Source organism: Tamandua tetradactyla, chromosome 4 (genome assembly GCF_023851605.1).
Source record: "Tamandua tetradactyla isolate mTamTet1 chromosome 4, mTamTet1.pri, whole genome shotgun sequence".
In the NCBI taxonomy this organism is placed as follows: Eukaryota; Metazoa; Chordata; class Mammalia; order Pilosa; family Myrmecophagidae; genus Tamandua; species Tamandua tetradactyla.
In genome coordinates this window covers 74,145,415-74,165,621 of record NC_135330.1, presented here as the reverse complement: position 1 = coordinate 74,165,621, position 20,207 = coordinate 74,145,415, and the positions used below count along the sequence as shown (strand labels likewise).

General features: G+C 38.2%; 1 protein-coding gene across 3 annotated transcripts in view; it reads right to left on the bottom strand.

Annotated features, from left to right (window-relative positions):
• Positions 1–1,656: 1,656 nt before the first annotated feature.
• CENPF (centromere protein F) overlaps positions 1,657–20,207 on the bottom strand; it is an 81,129-nt gene continuing 62,578 nt past the window's right edge. For all 3 annotated transcript variants that reach the window (XM_077157807.1, XM_077157809.1, XM_077157808.1), the window contains exons 15-20: positions 17,082–17,258; positions 16,574–16,735; positions 15,380–15,542; positions 13,692–14,168; positions 11,046–11,224; positions 1,657–2,648 (exon numbers count right to left, since the gene is read on the bottom strand). In XM_077157807.1, coding sequence (XP_077013922.1) covers positions 2,445–2,648; positions 11,046–11,224; positions 13,692–14,168; positions 15,380–15,542; positions 16,574–16,735; positions 17,082–17,258 — 1,362 coding nt within the window. In that variant the 3' untranslated portion in view covers positions 1,657–2,444. The remainder of the gene's footprint in view (positions 2,649–11,045; positions 11,225–13,691; positions 14,169–15,379; positions 15,543–16,573; positions 16,736–17,081; positions 17,259–20,207) is intronic.

Genomic DNA, 20,207 nt, shown 5'->3' with positions numbered 1-20,207 from the left:
TCAACCATGAAGAGAAATATGAATGCATGTCAATCATAGGTTCAACTTCTGATTGTGGCGCAATATACCTATAGCTTAAAATAACTGATCAAAGTTAATTTTTCCGTTTAAAATTATTTTCATGGCATACTGCCAGAACCTGAATGATTCTGAAAGAACTGGAAAATTTAAAAATAAATCAGTATTCTGAACCACTCAGAGTAGTAAGATGCCTTTGAGGATTCAAACTAGTTGGGAGGTGAAACAAGTTTTTCCTCCTTATTTTAGGGGTCCCTGGGAAAAGGTGTCCTGACTTCTTTCTGGTGTCAAACAAATCTGTGAAAATTTAATAGCTCCAACAAAACAAACAAATTAGGATCCAATGAGAAAAATCAAACATAGACCTTTAAGAAAATGAGTTGGGCAACAGAGGGCGGACAGACTCTGTCTTAGTAAATCAGGCCACACGCAAATGTTTGCTTTTGTTGCGTTCTTAATGAGGAAGCAATCCCTTATGGATTCCTGATAACTGCTAAGAACACAAAGAGCCATCTCAGTTTCTACAGAATGTTCAAGATGAAAGAACTCTTAACAAGAGTCTCCACCAACCCCTTCATTGTAGAGATGAAAATCTGATTCCCAGATCCCTGGACTTAGTCCATTTGCCCATGTAATTTGTCATCCAGGATTTTATTTGTGACTCAACTGGCGTACAAGGTACTTGAGAGTGAGACTGTAACTCACATAATTTTCACCCCATATTCAGCTCAACTCATAGCATAATGAGTATTGTAGCTCAAGGAAAAGAATATTTAATGTTCTGGTTGCCCATGTATAAGTTGGAAACAATTCCCCACAATTACAAAAATGCAAGGCATGCCAATTAGTCACTGTAACAGAAACAACAGCTACAATACAACTAGGAAAAAGATGAAAATATTGAGGACCCGATGTACTACTCAGCAAGGCCTATTGAGTGGAATCTTCCAAACACTGGAGACAGCCAGTAGAGCTGATGGCCTAATCCCAGAGCTGTTTACTCAGGCCATGCCCTTGAATACATGCCATCAGCCTTGGGATGATTTATGATAAAGACATTGCACCAGATCATAACCCCAAGCAACTGAAGAAATAGGAGAAAAGTCAGGATATCACTTTCAGGAGATGAATACTAAGTAGCTTAATATTACTGAAGCATTATCCAACATTAGAGGCCACATAGCAAAGGACAATTTAAAAATATAAATGACGGTATCTGTGCAGATTTGTGCATCAATCTGAACTGAAAGTCAAGAGCAAATTATTTCAATCTTTTACTAGCTCATGTCCTGGAAAACTTCTTTTTACCAGATACAAGGACAGAAGAACTTGTTCCAATGTTTTTGAATTTGATATAGCTCATAATACCTGCATATTTTCAAAACCTACCATCAATAAATGAGCCAGAAAATAGCACATACTTGTATTCTTGCTGGTGTAATTTAATGAGTACGATGTACTAGGTACTTGGCTGGACATATATTTCATATAATCTTCGTGACCCATGATTCAAGTCATGTCCTTGAATATAATTGAATATGTTCATTAAATATACTAGCATCATTTGTTGAAAGATCTGTATCATTTCAAATATTTTTACTTATATAAGAGGCTACTGAAGTTTCCAAGAAATACTACCAAAATTCAGAATGCATTTATTTAAAAATCATTTCTACAGAAACAAAGGTGATTTCTTCTTTTTTTAGGAAAAAAAGATGCCAAATTTTAATACAAAATCACCAGATTTGAGGATACATACCAAAGAACTGTAACAAACTGATCTTGAAAACAAACAAACAAAACAGTGCGAGATGAGAGGAAATTCGATATGCTACACCTCTGGATGCTGGCACTCCAGGACACATGGAAATAAACACACCTCCTTACTGCCCTCCCCCCACACACGTATGTACAGCTTACATAAGCGAAGGATGAACACAATACATATACGTACATATACATATCGTCCTAAAAACATTTAACATGGTTTTCCTGCATTTTACTCAGCTTAAAGAAATTCTTGATCTAAAACTATTTCAGACCTAACATTTTACATAGGAAATATCATAAAGCAAAAGTTTAGATTTTCCTGGGAGCTGTTAATTGAAGGTATTAAATGTGTTTTGTAATTTTGGGTGTACAATCCACATACACAGAGAAGTTGTTACACGGTGCTTACCATTTAATTGTAACATTTTCGGAAAAAAAAGCTTTATATAGCACTACTGATATTATGAGAGAGGAATATAAACCTTTCCAATATTGTATATGGGAGATCTAAAGTACAGTATCTGTGGACTTGTAAGGAGTCTTTTTCCCACTGATAAAGTACTCCCTGATGAAAGAGAAAAGCCCTGCAGGAACACTGTTATCTATTCAACTACTGCGTTCTCCTGGGGTCCTTGCACACAAGGTAGTGGTCTTCACTATTGGACCCTACAGTTCTCGCTGCTTTGGGGCTCGAACCCAGCTTCTGGGCTGGAAACAAGCCGGCCTCGCTTGGCCCTCAGGTCCTCTCTGGGGCTGTCAGCCAGTCTTCTCTCTGGAAGGTTACTGACTGAGAGAGACCTTGGGGTGGGTTCTTGAACAGCAGCGCCTGAACCTGCCAGGGTCTGTTGAGCAACGCTGACCTGTAATGCAAAACATCTTTGGTTAGAGGTTTCAATCACATTCACATTTCTACAACATGAAAAATAAAGCATATACTTCACCAATTAAAAAAAAAAATGATTGTGGTAACATATCAATCACATAAAATGAGCCATTTTAACGATTTTTTAGGGGCACAATTCAGTGGCATTAATTACATTTAAAATGTTGCACTACCGTCACCATGATCCATTGCCAAAATTTTTTCAACACCCCAAATAGAAACTCTGTACCCATTAAATAATAACTCCCCATTTCCCCTCATCCCCGATAGTCCCGGTAACCTCTCATCTATTTTCTCTCCCTTTGAGTTTGTTTCTTCTAGATAGGCCACACAAAACGGAATCATACAATACTAATCCCTTTGTGTCTGGCTTATTTCACTCAACATGATATTGTCAAAGATCATTCATGTGGCAGCACGCATCAGATCTTCATTTCTTTTTGTGACAATAATATTCCACTGTACATATATATACCATTTTGCTTATCCATTTATCCACTGATGGACATCTGGGCTGGTTTCACCTATTGGCTCTTGTGAATAACACCACTCTGCATGTGAGTGTACAAGTATCTGTTTGCGACCCTGCTTTCAATTCTTTTGGGCAAATTTACCTAGGAGGGAAATTAGTTTTGCTTGGTTTTGAACTTCATATAAATGAGATAAAGTCTTCTGTGGCTTGTCATTTTCCATATGCTTCTGATATTCACCCAGTTGATATATGGCTCTAGTTTACTCATTTTCATTGCTGTGAAATTCCATTGTTTGAATATATCACATTATTATTTATCCAATTTCCTGGAGAAGGACATCTGGGTCCTTTTCAGTTTTGTTTTGTTATTTTTTTTTTTTTGCCTTTACAAACACTGCTGCAAAGACAACTGTTTTCCACAGCAGCTGCACCATTTTTATTCTCACCAGCAAAACATAAAAGTTCCAATTTTTTCCCACATCCTTGCCAACACTTTTTATTTTCCTTCTTCTCAAAGAGTTATACACAGTTTTAATATTTTTTTTTTTTAGCAACACCTAACAGAGAAGCTAGGAGGATGCTAAAGACCCCCTCTCACCAGTTACTTAACAACCTTTCCATGATACCTCCGAGAGCAGGAGGGAGAGAGGCTCTTTCCCAACGCAAGCAGGGCATTTCAGACCAGAAGGTAATCAGTTCCCTTAGCCTAAAGACCATGTCTTCTATACCTTATGTTTACCTAGTAAAGTTAGGTGAACTGACTTTGTTTTAAAGTTTTTCACAAATCAGAGCCCAAGCCTGTCTCTGTTTATCCTAATTGAGCCACTGCTATCATTCTAAATGAATATAATCCAAATGGGTAATACTACTTACCTTCATAAGATGAAAGCTTTATTTACAACATTTTAAAAACCTAGGGCTCCTTCATTACTCATAGAAATACTTTTAATCATTCTCCTTATATTATTACTACTTTGTTTCGATTTTGGATTCCATTCTAGCAGAGGGCAGCTGTCTAACAATGAAAGCCAGAAAACAAAAATGAATCCCCTTTCTGATATCCTTCCTTTCAAATGAAAGAGGTTTCTCATAAAATGTGAGAATTTAAGAAGTAGGTGAGAGAGGGGGTTGGCCAGCAGAGCCAAGATTTTTGAAGTTTACAAAGTAATGAAAAATGATATGGGGCCAGAAAAAAAAAGAAAAAAGAGGAGCAAGGCAAAGTATAGAAAAGCCTCACTTACAGTTAAAGGCAGGAGTGGGAGATTCAAGTAAGGGGAACTTTAAAAGAAATAAGAGGAAGCGCTCCTAACAAGGGTGGGTATGTGTCCAGTACAGATGTTGAGAAGTAACTACGTGACCAAATGTTCACTCCCTGAGCAACTGCCTTCCAGGGACCTCCTTCTAAAGCATTGAGAAGAAAGAATGGAAACTATTTTTCTGTTTATATTCATTCCATAGGAAGTATGTGGTTTTAAAAGACAGTTTAAATACTTTTCATTACAGAAACCATAGTGAATCTGGCCAACAGATCGAACTACTGAAAAGCTTCCCTGTGCATCACATTAGATTATGTGCAGGACACTTAAAAGCAGCGGCCCTTGAAGGATCAGGACGTTATGGAAAATTACCACCCATGGAACAGAGAAGAAAAAAAGAGAGAGAGAGTTTTACTGGTACTTTTTTTTTTTTTTAGTAGAAATAGTGATACCAAGGATAGCCCTTTCCTGTGAACCTATCAGATAAGAAGCACCAGATCTTTAGGCTCACTATAAGAAAAAGGCTACCATTAGGGAAAAAGATAATCTGGGCCAGTAAAACTCTTTCTTAGGTGCAATTAAATGGCCAAAAACCACTCCATTACTTCTCATCTCTAGATTCAACTTCTCAGATATTGAATTGAGGAAATTATAGTGTGTGTTCAGTTTAAACTGCGGATATGATCCCCATGATGGTTGGCTAGCCTCAGACTGCTCCGTGACCAGATGAGGTCAAATTCAGCATGGATTTAAACAATGAAGGCAGCGCATCCACACCCCAATTCTCTTACAAATGATGCCTGAGGCCACAGGGGGAAGAAGTATGTGGACGGGTTAGTGAAAATGAATCTCACTGGTAGAAAGAAACAGAAGGTCCTCACTCAACTGCTCACTCACGCTGAACTAACTATGGAGAGGTTTACAACTTAGTAGCCAGACAGTCCTCTGTTCACCGCCCAACCCAGTTCAGGAGATTGACTCTACATTCGATCAGTGACTCTATTGGTCCCCAGCAAACAAGGAGCTCCTGGGCTTACGCATCCCAGAGACACAATAGAGAATGATCCTCACCTAATCTTCTAAACGACTGAGGGAATTGTCATTCTAAAAACTCAGCCAATCACAAAACCATCAGCAGTACCACAGCAGCAGCAGAGGTAAATAATGGGGTGAGGGACAAGAGTTAAAAGAAGGTTTAGATTTCCTATTTGGTAAGGGTGTATTTATTGGCTTTTTGTCTCTGGGAAAAATGAAATTATCTAAAATTGAGGATGTTGACGGACTGTGGACTTTGGGCCCTCTACATGATACCCAAGGAATGCAGATGGCTGAAGGATGCACTGACAGAGAAGGAGAATGGCAAACAATGGTGTGTATACTTATGAACAAAGGTTGTGTTGCTACAAAAAGAAAGAATGCCGTAAGGCATGCAACGATGTCAATGAATACGTGGGACATTTGGTAAGACAAAATAAGCCAGAAACAGAAAAACAGGAATGGTATGGTCACCTTCAGAAAATGATTATAAGAAAACAGGGGCCTAGATTGTAAGCTTTTGGAGCAGACACAAAAGTCTGGAGTGGTGATTATTATTTCTGGATTTTGAAAGGCTGTTTTTTATATATATATAATCTGATATTTAGAGATAAGATCAAAGCCGAACAGACTGGAGTAAAAGTAGTTCAGAACATAGGGGAAAGGAAGACAGTGTCTATATTTTAGAACCACACATACTCTTTGAGACCAATGGAAGAACGGTTTATTTGAACTGGAACTGAAATTTTCTGTAGTGCATAATCTAATTCAACCTGTCTGTATAGCTCATTTGAACAACTGAAACACAGAGAGTACAGAATGAGAAAGAGGTCCTTTAATCCAGAGGTCCTTTAATCCTGTATAGATTATTGTAATGCCTGGATACATCCTAGAGTATATCAAGCAGATAATCAAAAAGTATTGGCAAAGTCCCCTGAGGGAGGGGAGAAAGACTATGGAACTATTAAACCTTACCATTAGGGAATCCCCTGATACTATGTCAGACTTTAGGGACACACAAATCAATAGGCCATGCCCTCGATCATAAGGCTTACTCCTGTGAAGCTTATGTAGGTAGCATAGAAGTTTAGACTTAGGGTTACTTCTGGAGGACCTCTGTTGTTGCTCAGATGTGGCCTCAGTCTCTCTAAGCCCAACTCTGCAAGTGAAATCGTTGCCCTCCCCCCTACATGGGACATGACATCCTAGGGTCAAAGTCTCCTGGCGATGTGGGAGATGACTCCCAGGGATGAATCCAGATTTGGCACTGTGGGATCAACAATTCCATCCTGACCAAATGGAGGAAAAGAAATGTAATTAATAAAGTATCAGTGGCAGAGAGAGTTCAAATAGACTCTACTCTGGAGGCTACTCTGGAGGATGCTTTTAAACAAGCTTCAGGTAAGCCTTGCTACTTTTCATAACCTGCCAATCCCCGGCCAGGACCATTCCAGCCAATCCTAAAGAACACCTAGGGCAATTCATAAGATTCCACAAGGGTTCTAGACACTAGAGTAACTTGCCAGAAACCTACAACCTCCAGATGGGTCCCTGGTCCAGCCAAGTCCTGACATATAGCCCAGCCTATCCAGAACATCAGATAGTTCCATCTCCCTACCCCATATTAGTGACAGACCGTTCCAATATCAAAAATTTAGAATTGCCATAGCCCAAACAACCCCAATGAGAGGTATGGAAAGATTAAAGGTGATGGTAAAATTGTACATAGAAGCTAGGACTTAACAAATGAATATGAATGCTGAATCATTAAATTGATATCTCTTTTACTCTCCAGTATTTTAGAGCAGCTAGAAGTAAAAACCTAAAATTGTGAAACTGTAACCCATGTCAAAGTCTGAAATATGTTCTACAACTAATTGTGGTGCTGTGCTTGGAAATTTATAGCTTTCTTGTATATGTTATTGTTAACAAAAAAAGAAAGAAAGAAAGTTGATTTGTTTTTTATTAATTAACGGAAAAAAGAAAAAAAAGAAATTAACCCAACATTTAGAAATCATACCATTCTACATATGCAATCAGTAATTCTTAACATCATCACATAGATGCATGATCATCGTTTCTTAGTACATTTGCATCGGTTTAGAAGAACTAGCAACACAACAGAAAAAGATATAGAATGTTAATATAGAGAAAAAAATAAAAGTAATAATAATAGTAAAAACAAAAAAAAACAACCAGACAGACAAAAACAAACAAAAAACAAAAAAACAACAACAACAACAAAAAAACCTATAGCTCAGATGCAGCCTCATTCAGTGTTTTAACATGATTACTTTACAATTAGGTATTATTGTGTTGTCCATTTTAGAGTTTTTGTATCTAGTCCTGTTGCACGGTCTGTATCCCTTCAGCTCCAATTACCCATTATCTTACCCTGTTTCTAACTCCTGCTGGACTCTGTTACCAATGACATATTCCAAGTTTATTCTCGAATGTCGGTTCACATCAGTGGGACCATACAGTATTTGTCCTTTAGTTTTTGGCTAGACTCACTCAGCATAATGTTCTCTAGGTCCATCCATGTTATTATATGCTTCATAAGTTTATCCTGTCTTAAAGCTGCATAATATTCCATCGTATGTATATACCACAGTTTGTTTAGCCACTCGTCTGTTGATGGACATTTTGGCTGTTTCCATCTCTTTGCAATTGTAAATAACGCTGCTATAAACATTGGTGTGCAAATGTCCGTTTGTGTCTTTGCCCTTAAGTCCAGAAAGTTGATTTTGATGATAAAAAAGTACTTAAACCCTCTAGCCTCCTATATTCTGGAGCAGTTAGAAGGAAAAATATGAAAGGATCATATGGTAGCTCATGATAAATTCTGGTATCTACGCTGTCACCACCTTTTGAAGAGTGCTTTGAAAACTATTGCTTTTTTTATTTCTTTGCTTTTTATATATGTTGTACTATACAATAAAAAAAGTTTAAAAAAAAACCAAAAACTCAGCCAATCACTTTAAGGAAGAGTTCATGATTTTAATATCTCAGCAATCACTTTAGGAAATGATACCTTGCTCTATATTTTTAAAACTAAATGATGTGATATGCTTAAAGATGAGGCAAGCAATTTACAGGGTAACTCAGAAAATGGTGAATTAAATTAAAAATCCAGGCAGGCCACAATGGCTCAGCAGGCAGAGTTCTTGCCTGCCGTGCCGGAGACCTGGGTTCGATTCCCAGTGCCTGCCCATGCAAAAAAATTAATTAATTAATTAAAAATCATCAGGCTGTTTTGAAGAATTTTAATCTAATCATGAAGTCTCCTAAACATGTTCTCAAAAGAACTACCCCATCCTCGCCATTCATTTGCAACACTGCACAAAACTGCTTAGCAATTCATATCGCCAGTGCCTAGTGAACAGCCTGTAGTTAATGCGCTGAACACAGACCTACAGGAAACCACGGTTACTATTCCATATGCAATAGACTTAAAAGCAGTGTGGAAAGCAGGCCCCCTAGTGTGCAAAGCTCTTTTTCCTAGATAATAAGTCTGAACACTACATGCAAATTGTTTTCATCATCAATTTCTCATAAAAGAAGCAAAAGTGACCCGTGTGGTGATATCACAAGATGATTTTCTAGTGTGACTTTAAGCTTCTATTTTTACAGTTATTTCAACTTCATTTGTTCATTGTTCAACAAAGGCGTGTTGGATGTCAGATATTGCATTAGACACTGAGGACACAGGTAAACCATGGCCATAATTGGTAACTGCACAGATTTCATACTGTAAGTCAAATGACAGACATTTAAGCAATCATTACAGTAAAGTGAATGCCTTAAATTATTGGAAGTACAGGGGACGGCCTATGAAGGGTGATTTGCTATTTTAAAAGAGAGTCAATCCAACATTTTCTTGGTTCCAAGTCACCCACCAAAGAAAATGGCACAACTTATACCAGAACCTGAACCTGACTCCTGTTTAGCACTGCAGTGGATATCTTGTAGTTAATAGTTTCAGTAAAGCTTGGTAGTTTCACCCTTTATGGACAACTAGTGGCTTTAATGAGAAGTAACTGTTACTATGGTCATGGAAAGTCAACAACTATTCCAAATATATTCTTCACAGTCTTTTGATTGCCATAATCCAAAAGTTAATAACAATGTGAATGTGTGTGTGTGTGTGTGTGTGTGTGTGTGTGTGTGTGTGTGTGTGTGTGTGTGTGTGTGTGTGTGTGTATTCGGTGGTAGAGGCAAGGGAGGATTTGCATAAAATGTTGGAATATTTACAATACAAATAATAGACCGGCCCATTTTAATGAGTGGAAGAAAATTTCAGATCATCTTCCTCATCCCTGAATTAACAAAATTTTTATTATAATGTGTATTATGAACAAATAATACTAGGTTTATATCTTACTCCTTATTCCTTACTACTTATAACTCTTATACATCAACAAAAACAAATTAATTTGCAAATCCATTGTTGTTTTGAGGCCGCTAATTACCAACGCTTTTGTGATTTGACATACCAAATAGTAATGAAGCACATGCCTGTTCCCTTAGTTATTACTACATTATACAAATAGGGGTTACTATAATTTCAAAGCTTTGTTTTATAATTTCAAAGCTTTGTTTTGAAATTATAGATCAAATCTAACAAGTGAGCAATCAAAGTAAAAACACAAAATTTTAAAAATTCTTAAAGCTATTCCACCAACTCCCAAAAATATTCCCACGGTCTCCAGTTTGAGAAACACTATAGTGGAAAGAACAAGATTGTAAAATTGAGAAAGAGTAGGAATTAACACTAGAAGGGATCTATCTTTACGAGTCCTCTATCAGCCTTTTATAACACCACTTACTGTGAGAGCTCAATAAAACATGACAGTTAAATAAAATGCATAAACTTTGTACACATAAATGGTAGCTGTTGATATGTATTATAGTAATAGAAATAAAGATCTGTTAAACAAATGCTCTCTTTACTTGAAGTAACATTTACTGGGCTATTTGCAAGGCACGTACATTTGACTAAGATCCTAGCCCTGTCCTCAAAAATCAAAACAGATAAATCCATAAACTTAAACAGAGATCCTGATATATCTACTGAAACATGGGCTTTTCGTAGAAAGAAAAAGATAAATAAAAAGAATTAAGCAAATAGATGAGAATGCAAAGCATGAAACAAGCAATTACCAACGCCTGTGAACAAAAGGAAAGTTACCTCTTCAAACACTATCAATAGTAATGCTTGAAACTTTCTTACAAATCTTTTGAGGATTTTTTTTTTTTGAGGGGGGTGCATAGTCTGGGAATCGAACCCAGGTCTCCTGCATGGAAGGTGAGCATTCTACCACTGAACTACCCGTGCACCCCAAATACTTTTGAGTCTTGATATAACAATGCCATTTCCCACCACACTACTTATAAATGGCCTGTTCAGTCAAGGACAAGCTGGTGCAGCAGATAATTTTTTATAGTTTATCTTCAGATTTGCTCACTCCTTACTTATACCACATTGAAAAGGTCAGACTTTAAAGACGTATGAGCTCATGAGTCAGAGGGTGCACTGTCAAACCTTTGCTCAGATAACATTGTAATTTCCTGGATTTCAAACAGGAGATAAACGGTCACAGTAGTTTACCTTTTGTGATCTGCTGCCACCAGCTGTTGGTTTGGAGGTCTCAGGAAGATTTTCTTCGTCGAGGATTAGGGGAGACGAGGCTAACTTCTGTGCAGCGAGGCGGGGGCTGGTTCTGGTTGCCACTGTCGTCCTCCGCAGAATAAATGGGCTTGTCTTTCCTGTTGGGATATCGGCAAATCCTGAAGGGAAAAAGTTTCCTGTCAGCACTGCTAGACTTGGTGAGAGAGATTAGTACAATTCTACCTGCACTTGAAATGACATTCACCAGTAAAGTTCAATAAGGATAAAGGTAAACACTTTCTCCTAGCCACAGTGAACAAGGGGTTAATGTCACAGTCACCATGGAAGTCACCAAATTGAATAAAAAATTAACAGATTTTCTCCTATTAGAAACAAAGGAACCACAGTAGGAAAGAGGAAAGGGGGACATGCAACAGAGGGTTTTGTCTGCTTTTTCTTCTTCTATGTGCATGGTTTACCTTGCATTTTTCTAAAAAAAGTACACGTTAAAATTTGAATTGGAGAGGAAGAGAATAAAATGGAAGGAAAAAAAATATATATATATATATATTTTTTTTTTAATATTTTAAAAGGCCAGTTTTTGTGTAAAAAGGGGAAATGTAGAATAGCATCAGCTACTTTAAAGCGGCTTTCCCCACCCCCACCCTCGCCCCAGTTTCAACCAGCACTCTCATTCAGAGACTAGCTTGGAAGAGAATGGCCTTGCTAAGAGTGATTCACTCTGTTAACACTGTCTTCTCCCATGAAGGGAACTGGTATGACTTTTAAGGACAAAGAGGAGAAAGCCAATTCCAGGGATTCTGAAGGACAGCATATCACACAGACTTCAGAGAGACATTAATGGCTAAATAAAACAGCATTTTGTGTCATTTTGTTTTTTAACTACAAATAAAAATCAGCAAAGAAAAAGGGACAGCTAACAATTTGGAGGAACAGCTAACAAAGTATTCACAACAGTGCTTATCAAACATCTATGGTAAAGAACAAGTTTTGATTTTTTTTTGTAATTTCCGATCAGTTTGAAATGAGACTTTCATATAAGCATGAATTAACAGAAAAAGCGATTATGTGCTTGGCTGTCTAAACAATATCAAATGGCTATGAAAATTTCTAAGCTCTCTCAAAGCAGTGTGGACAACCAAAGCTACAGGCTGAGCCCCCAGTCTTGGGGTTTGTTCATATGAAACTTAACCCCACAAAGGACAGGTCAAGCCTACTTAAAATTTAGGCCTAAGAGTCACCCCCAAGAGAGCCTCTTTTGTTGCTCAGATGTGGCCTCTCCCTCCAGCCAACATGACGAGCAGAATCACCACCCTCCCCCTTTCTGCGTGGGACATGACTCCCAGGGGTGTGGACCTTCCTGGCAATGTGGGACAGAGATCCTGGAATGAGCTGAGACTCAACATCAAGGGATTGAGAAAAACCCTAGAATGAGCTGAGATTCAGCATCAAGTGATTGAGAGAACCTTCTCGACCAAAGGGGGAAGAGTAAAATGAGACAAAGTGTCAATGGCTGAGAGATTCCAAACAGAGTTGAGAGGTTATCCTGGAGGTTATTCTTACGCATTAAGGAGATATCACCTTGTTGTTCAAGATGTAGTGGAGAGGCTGGAGGGAACTGCCTGAAGATGTAGAGCTGTGTTCCGGTAGCCATGTTTCTTGATGATGATTGAACAATGATATAGCTTTCACAATGTGACTCTGTGAATGTGAAAACCTTGTGTCTAATGCTCCCTTTATCTACCATATCAGCAAAAGAGTAGAACATATGGAATAAAAATAAGTAATAGGGGGAACAAATGTTAAAATAAATTTAGTTTGAAATGCTAATGGTAAATGAAAGCGAGAGGTAAGGGGTATGGTATGTATAACATTTTTTCTCTGTTATTATTTTATTTCTTTTTCTGTTGTCTTTTTATTTCTTTTTCTAAATCGATGCACATGTTTTAAGAAATGATGAATATGCAACTATGTGATGACATTAAGAATTACTGATTATATATGTAGAATGGAATGATATCTTATTGTTTTTTTTGTTTGTTGTTAATTTTTTTTAATTAATTAAAAAAAAATTTCTAAGCTCTTACTCCAATTTTTATACTTCTTATGTCACAGACCAGTAACAAACAGTTCCAACACTGGCACTCACCCCTGGGTCATACTTTAAGTCCTGGATCAAAAAAGAAAAAAGTGGTAAATGGCTCCAGACAGGGAGCCAGCATCCTCAGTACCACCTTCCAGCTCACTCACTATTCTTAATGCCTGATTAAAGGCAGGAAAGCTGGGAGGGTGGCCCTGACTTCAGGGTTTTTCGGCACAGAAATACCAAGTTTTTGACAATAATTTTTCAAATCTACCAGTTCTCTTTGTAATAAGATGCAAGTAATTAAATCCAAGTCATTCTTTCAATACAGAAAGAAAAAAAAAAAAAAAAAAATATATATATATATATATATATATATATATAAAATCCAGATATCTTTTCAATTTAAAAGGGGACTATTGTTCCTAATGGTCAGTACAACAAGCTAAAAAATAAATGCTCTGCTTATTTATATGTGACTGAACTTTACATTCTGGAATTTCAAAAGAGCACAAATAATTTTCTTTTTAAATTATGCATACCTTTCTTTACAACTTCTGGGAGTCCCTCTGGCTCAAACTCAGCATCTTCAGCACCCCCAGCAGGGTGACTACCACTTTTGACTGCTTTCCTACTCTTTTTAGAAAACGTCTCTGGGGTAGAAGGCATCGATTCTCCAACCTTTGCCTGAATGCCACTGGACCTTTGCCTCTTGCCTGAAACTTTTTTTTGGCTGGTTGACAACTTCTTTTCTCTCACAGAAGGGACAGGTGACAGTCCTGGAACAACCAAATTTGGCGAACGAGAACTTTGGAGATTATGTTTAGACTGCTGAGAACTCAGACAAGCAACTTGTATTTCCAACATCTCTTTAGTTTTCTCTAATTTCTCATGGCTTATAAGCAAAGAACAGTACTTATCCAAGTATTCATCTGCCTCCTTGGTTTTTTCTTCAAGAGTTTCTTTCAGTTCTTTCATCTCAGTCATTAACTCATCCACGTTAGCATTCACAACAGTACCTATCAAAAAAGTGACACATCATAGTTATGAAACTTGATGCTTCTCTAGTTAACATGGGACATCATAGAGCAGAAAACTTTAGATCTGTTCTTTGGCTTCTTTGGTGAGGAATGGGGAGGATGTATCATAGCTGTGTATGTTCTTATGGCTGAAATGACTCTTTTGCTTGGCAGATGTGATACAGAAAGGTTTATATACCAATAGATTGCTCAACTCTTACTGAAATAGCTTAAGTAAATAAAATACAACAAAATCCCAAACTCTTATTTCAGTCAACCCACCAAACTTTCTTTTAGAGCCACTCACTCATATACGATCAAATGAATTAATTGATCCTATTTTCCCTTTTCCATGCTTCCTACCCAAAGTGAGTGAAGAGTAAAGTTCTGAAAAGAATATGAAGTCTCTGTTGTAATGGCTCTGGAAGACAGGAGGAACTTAGTCACAGGTTAAACCCAAACCAACTCTGAAAACCATCTGGAGGTAACAGATGCTTCAACGGACAAGGGCTTGGGGGAACACCATAAATGGTGGGGCCTTGGTCAACTTGTAGGTGCCATGGCTGCATTAGCTCCATTAGAAAGACTCCCTTCAAACCCTAGTCTACCTTGGGCACTCTTAACAACAGGGCCCACCAAGCATGGTCCCACAGGAGCCACTCATACTTAGCTTTCCATCACCTATCTACACAGGGACAGCAGTCCACTCTGGGGGCAGAAATGGAGAAAAGTGCCAAGGAAAGCTGTCATTTCTTTTCTATTTTGCCTACACACCCAAAAATATAGCCACACCCCTTTCCTACAGTTGACCCCTGAGATGTCAAGGAGAACCAAAATTGGCTATCTAGAAATTACCAAGGTCAATTCAGGCTAGTTTGCTTCTAACACAGACCACTACTCTACTGGAGCACCCACATGAAAAGCTTCTTGGAATGACTCATTACTAAAAAGTACCACAAGTTTTGTGTGTGTTATACAGAACAGAAGATGCCATAGCTCCATTTCATACTTCAGGCTTTGTTCTGAATCCTATATTGATCCCAAGCTGAGCACACAATTCAGAAATTGGAAGATGAATAGCTGCTAAAAATCAGTACTCGGTAATTTAACAGAGCACTAAAAACACTTCTTATCCATGAAACCCTATGTGTAATAATTCGCTATTGGAAAACAAATTTTGCTGAATGATTTGCCCCCCTGTCAACACTCACTTGTTTTTAATTTCTCCTGTGCAGCTTCAAGATGAGACAGCTCTTTCTGCAACATTTCCTTTTCTTCTTCTAGCTGTTTACAGGATTTGATCAACAACTTTATTTTCCCCTGGGCTCGTTCATTTTCCTTCTTCAACTGATTTGCATGTTTTAGATTGTCTATCTACAAAACAAATATAATTCCATTTAGAACTCTGAATTTTTTTTAACGAGCATATGGGAAAATAATTATGAAATATAATGGAATCATACTATTGATTTAAGAATTGTTACATTCAAAACAAAGATGCATAAAACAATTCACCTTCTCTACTCTACCTCAGTTTTCTAAGCCCCCCCAAAAAACAATGTTTTTATTCACTCCCTCGCTTAGTTTTAACACTTATAAATCACGGTTCCCAGGATAATGTCCTATCAGTATGTCTGTGTTTATTAAATGGGAATCACACCTGGCGGTGGGGGTGGGAGTGGGGGGTTGGGTGGGGCACGGGAGGTTACAGGTGAGGAATCCATGGGCATATTCTCGATGGGTCAAAAATTCTCAGTGGCAGAATTGTTTTTTCATTTGTAATTGTCTGTGACATGATTTCAATACCTAAGATCGCTTTCATTTTATATTCTCACACCAATCAGAGAAGCCAGACTTTGGAGCTGCCCAGCAAATAATTATCTATGGCTGGAGAGGCCTACCCTAATCTGCTATGCAGCAGCATAATCTTCAAATCCATCTTGAGAAGCCATTAACATCCTTTAGCTTGAGAATGGATAAAAGTTATTCAAGTTATGAAAGACTAGGAACCATTTACAGATTTCTTAAAAATAACTCAGCAGAAAACTGATAAATATCTTTTTTTTTTTTTTTTTGCATATGCAGGCTCCGGAAATTGAACCCGGGTCTCTGGTATGACAGGTGAGAATTCTGCCACTGAGCCACCATTGCACCAACCAGAGAACTGATAAATGATATCATTCTGACTACAAAAACTTTTCATAAAATTAAAATGAAAGGGTGGGCCACGGTGGCTCAGCAGGCAAGAATGCTTGCCTGCCATGCCAGAGGACCTGGGTTCGATTCCCGGTGCCTGCCCATGTGAAAAAAAAAATTTAAATTAAAGCACTTAATTCTATACCATTAAAACCACTATTATCTGCATGAAGCATCATAAGTCATGAAATAATAAGAAATGTGTATACCTGGGTTTTCTTCAATTCTTCTAAAATCTGATTGGTAGCTTTTAAAGAATTATTGAGTTCCTCTTTACTGGACTTCAAGAGGTCTACCTCTGACTTTTGTGAGCTGAGATATTCTTCTTTAGAGGTCAATTTCTCTTGATACACCTGGATTTCCATTTCATGCTGGAGCAGGAAAAAATGTTACTTTAGCCAAAAGACTCAACTAAAAAAAAAATTATAAGAACAAAACAAAACAAAACCCGGCTGCTCCAAGGACACTCTCAGAGTCTTAGCAACTCTCCTACTACTCTCCTATTATGCTTCTATTATATCACAGGTTTCAAACCATAAATTAAGATGTGTTCAGCTAACTGGGGGAAAAACAGTGAAGTTAATATGATGTGACCCTTTGTAAGCTCATACAACATAAGCACAATGCAGAATATTGATCTTCTTGCAAAGCATGTTTTATTACCATGGCCCACACACTTCTCCACCACCTCCTCAGTCACCAAACCCTATGTCTGACCTGTTTGTTTGCTTCCAGAAGCAAAGTCTGGTGTTTCTTTTCAGCTTCCTGAAGCTGCCGCTGATGTTCAGCCATTTCTTCTCTTAGTTTCCCCTCCTTTTCCATCTGATCTTTGTGTAAGCAATCCAAACTCTTCTTCAATTCACTATTCTCTAGCATAAATTCCTTCAGTTGAACCTAAACAGAAAAGTAACAAAATCATGAAGTAATAATTAAGAACCTAGACCTATGTCTTTTACCTGCTTTGTTTTGTTTTTCTCATGGGCAGGCTCCAGGAATCAGACCCGGGTCTCCAGCACAGCAGACGAGAATTCTGCCACTGAGTCACCACTGGCTACCCAAGAACCTATACATATGTCTTTAAGGACGCATATGTGGGGAAAACACAGTTTATAGGCAAAACAAAATCTCTATGTAATAGTACTGTAATCCTTAGAAATATATATACTTTAAACTTTTACTGCATCTCCAGCAACATTTCTCTGCTCCAGCCCAACCATCCCCAAAGTCATATCCACACAGACTACAGAATGCCTGAAATATTGATTTCAACCAAAACACTCTGGGTCCATTCCCTCCTCTATTTCCAAGCTCACTAATGGTACCCCCACTGCAGTAATTCCTCGACCTCTTCCACATGACCACTGCCACCTTTGTATCAGTCCCCTTTAGACTTATATTTTCTTCTCTGACCAACTTAGATCCCATGTTCTATCACTGTAAGAATTTCCTCTTGAATGCCCTCAACCCATGCTCCTCTCTCTCTGCTGTGCAGGACTGGCAAAACCCCAGTGGATGCATCTGTCTTCACCATGCCTGACACCTCAAATAGTTCTTTCTGAGGGAAACTTACAGAAATCTTTGAAAGTCACTCAGTATTGCATAGCAGCCTCACTATATTTCTCTTTTCTTTCCCATTCTTGAGATGACTATTTCTTGGTTATTTATTCTTGTCTCAAGTCCCCAACCACTCCCCAGCAAATATGCCCATCTGGGAATGGACCCAGAGTGTTTTGGTTTTGGTTTCACTTACTCAGAAAAGAGAAGCCATTGTCAGGGAGCTCACTCATTTCCCCCCAACCAAATCCATGAACTTACCCATAAGTGCCCCATCTTTTCCTTCCTCCCTGATACTTCTCTCTCCATATATATCAAGGCCAGTCCCTAGTTTTGGGCTCTGGATCCCCATGTCCCCTCTCTTTCTCATACTCAAGGCTCTGATCCTTGAGTTACTTGGGCTTGTCTCTCCTCCATCATTAAGCTCTACCTCTTTACTGGCTCATTCCTCTCAACATAGAAATGTGTCGTAGTCTATAAAATCCCTCCCATCTTCTCAAGTACTGCCCCACTTTTTTCTGGGCTCCCTTACAGTCAAATTTCCCAAAACAACTCTCTACATGTGCTGCATCCACTTCCTCATCTCCCATTCGCTCCTCAATGCACTCCAAGTCACTCTGGCTTTGATCCCAACACCTCCTGAAATAGCTTTTCACAGCATCACAGCTTCTATGTTGCCAAATCCAACAAGCGCTTTTCGGTCCAAATCTCGATCAACTTCTAAAAAGTGTTTGATGCTGCTGACCACTCCTTTCTTCTTGAGACAGCCTCCACTTTTGAATTCTAAACTGTCCTGGTTTGCCTCATTAAGTCTTTCAGTCTTCTTTGCTGGCTCCTCCTCCTCCATCTCAGCTCAGATGCTGCACAGCCTCTGGACTATGCTGAGTCACCTTATTTCCTCCATATAGATACATGTATATTTTATGTGTGTGTGTATATATAATACACACACATTTTTTTTTAACATGGGTAGGCACCGGGAATTGAACCCAGGTCTCAAGCATGGCAGGTAAGAACTCTACCACTGAGCCACCACTGTCCACCCCCCTCCCTCTACATATTCTACCTTTCCATAATTTAAAATACTATCTACATGCTGAAAAAGCTAAATTGAATATTTCCATCCTAAACTTCTGCTCTCAACACCAGGTTCATGCATTTGTTATCACTTCAGATTTTATTATAATTCTTTACCATAGCTTTCCTACCTCTCCAATCTTTATTCAAGTCATTTTCCCCTCTGGCTCCAGTCACAATGGCTTCCTTTCAATTACTTAAAAGAACTTCTACCACATAGCTCTCTAGACCTGGAAGGTTCCTTCCACAGCACTGCTCTTTGTGCTATAGCTTACCCTTATCCTCCAGGTGGCATTCTCTAGCCACTCTTTCAAAATCAGATTGCTCCCTGCCCCCCACATAGCCAGCTCCCCTATTATTCTACATCGAGGAAACCATTTGTTTCCTTCATAACACTTATCAGTTTATGATTATTTTATACATTACCTACTTAATTATTGATTGTATGTCTACAGTGTAGGATCTATGAGTACAGGAACCATAGCTTTCTTGTTCAACAGTCTATCCCCTGAGCATAGTAGTGTTTATTATTCATAGAAGGAATAAATGAATAGTCATTGCAAACTAACACATTCATATGTATGTAACTGAGATTAAACAAATAATTTTTTCTCTACTAGAGTCTATAAATAATACACAAATAAAGATATACTAGGAATATTCCCAAATCTTTCAGTTCCAAAGGAAGGCAATTTCAGCAGATGCACTACTCAAATATCATTCACAGAAACTCCCGCCTTATGTGACACTGTCAGAAAACTGCATTAGTCGGTTACCGAGATGAAAAGCAAAACTTTCTCTATTTTAACTAGATTAAATATTGGATTTAAAGAATAGTACAAATCTTCTTGATGCCTCATACAGTGTATTATATAACTGTTATTATTACAACTAATAAATAATATTATTTCAACTCTATGTGACTATTCAAGGTCCTAATCATGACAACCTTTGCTTTTGCTATCTTTTCCTAAGTCAACAAAGACTAAGTATGGGAAGGCTGTATGGTTCAAGGACTGTTTACCATTTAACCAGGTGTGACAAACAGGTTTCACTTCATCTTCCAGCTCTGCCTAAATGGTAGCAGGTGACTAAGACACAAGGTGAAGAGACTGATGAGAAAGGTCATGAACTAGCCATGGTTTCTAAGGAAACAGCAGTCCAACTGCTATAGACTTACCACGTTAATCCTGCTCTAAAGTAGTACCTCCA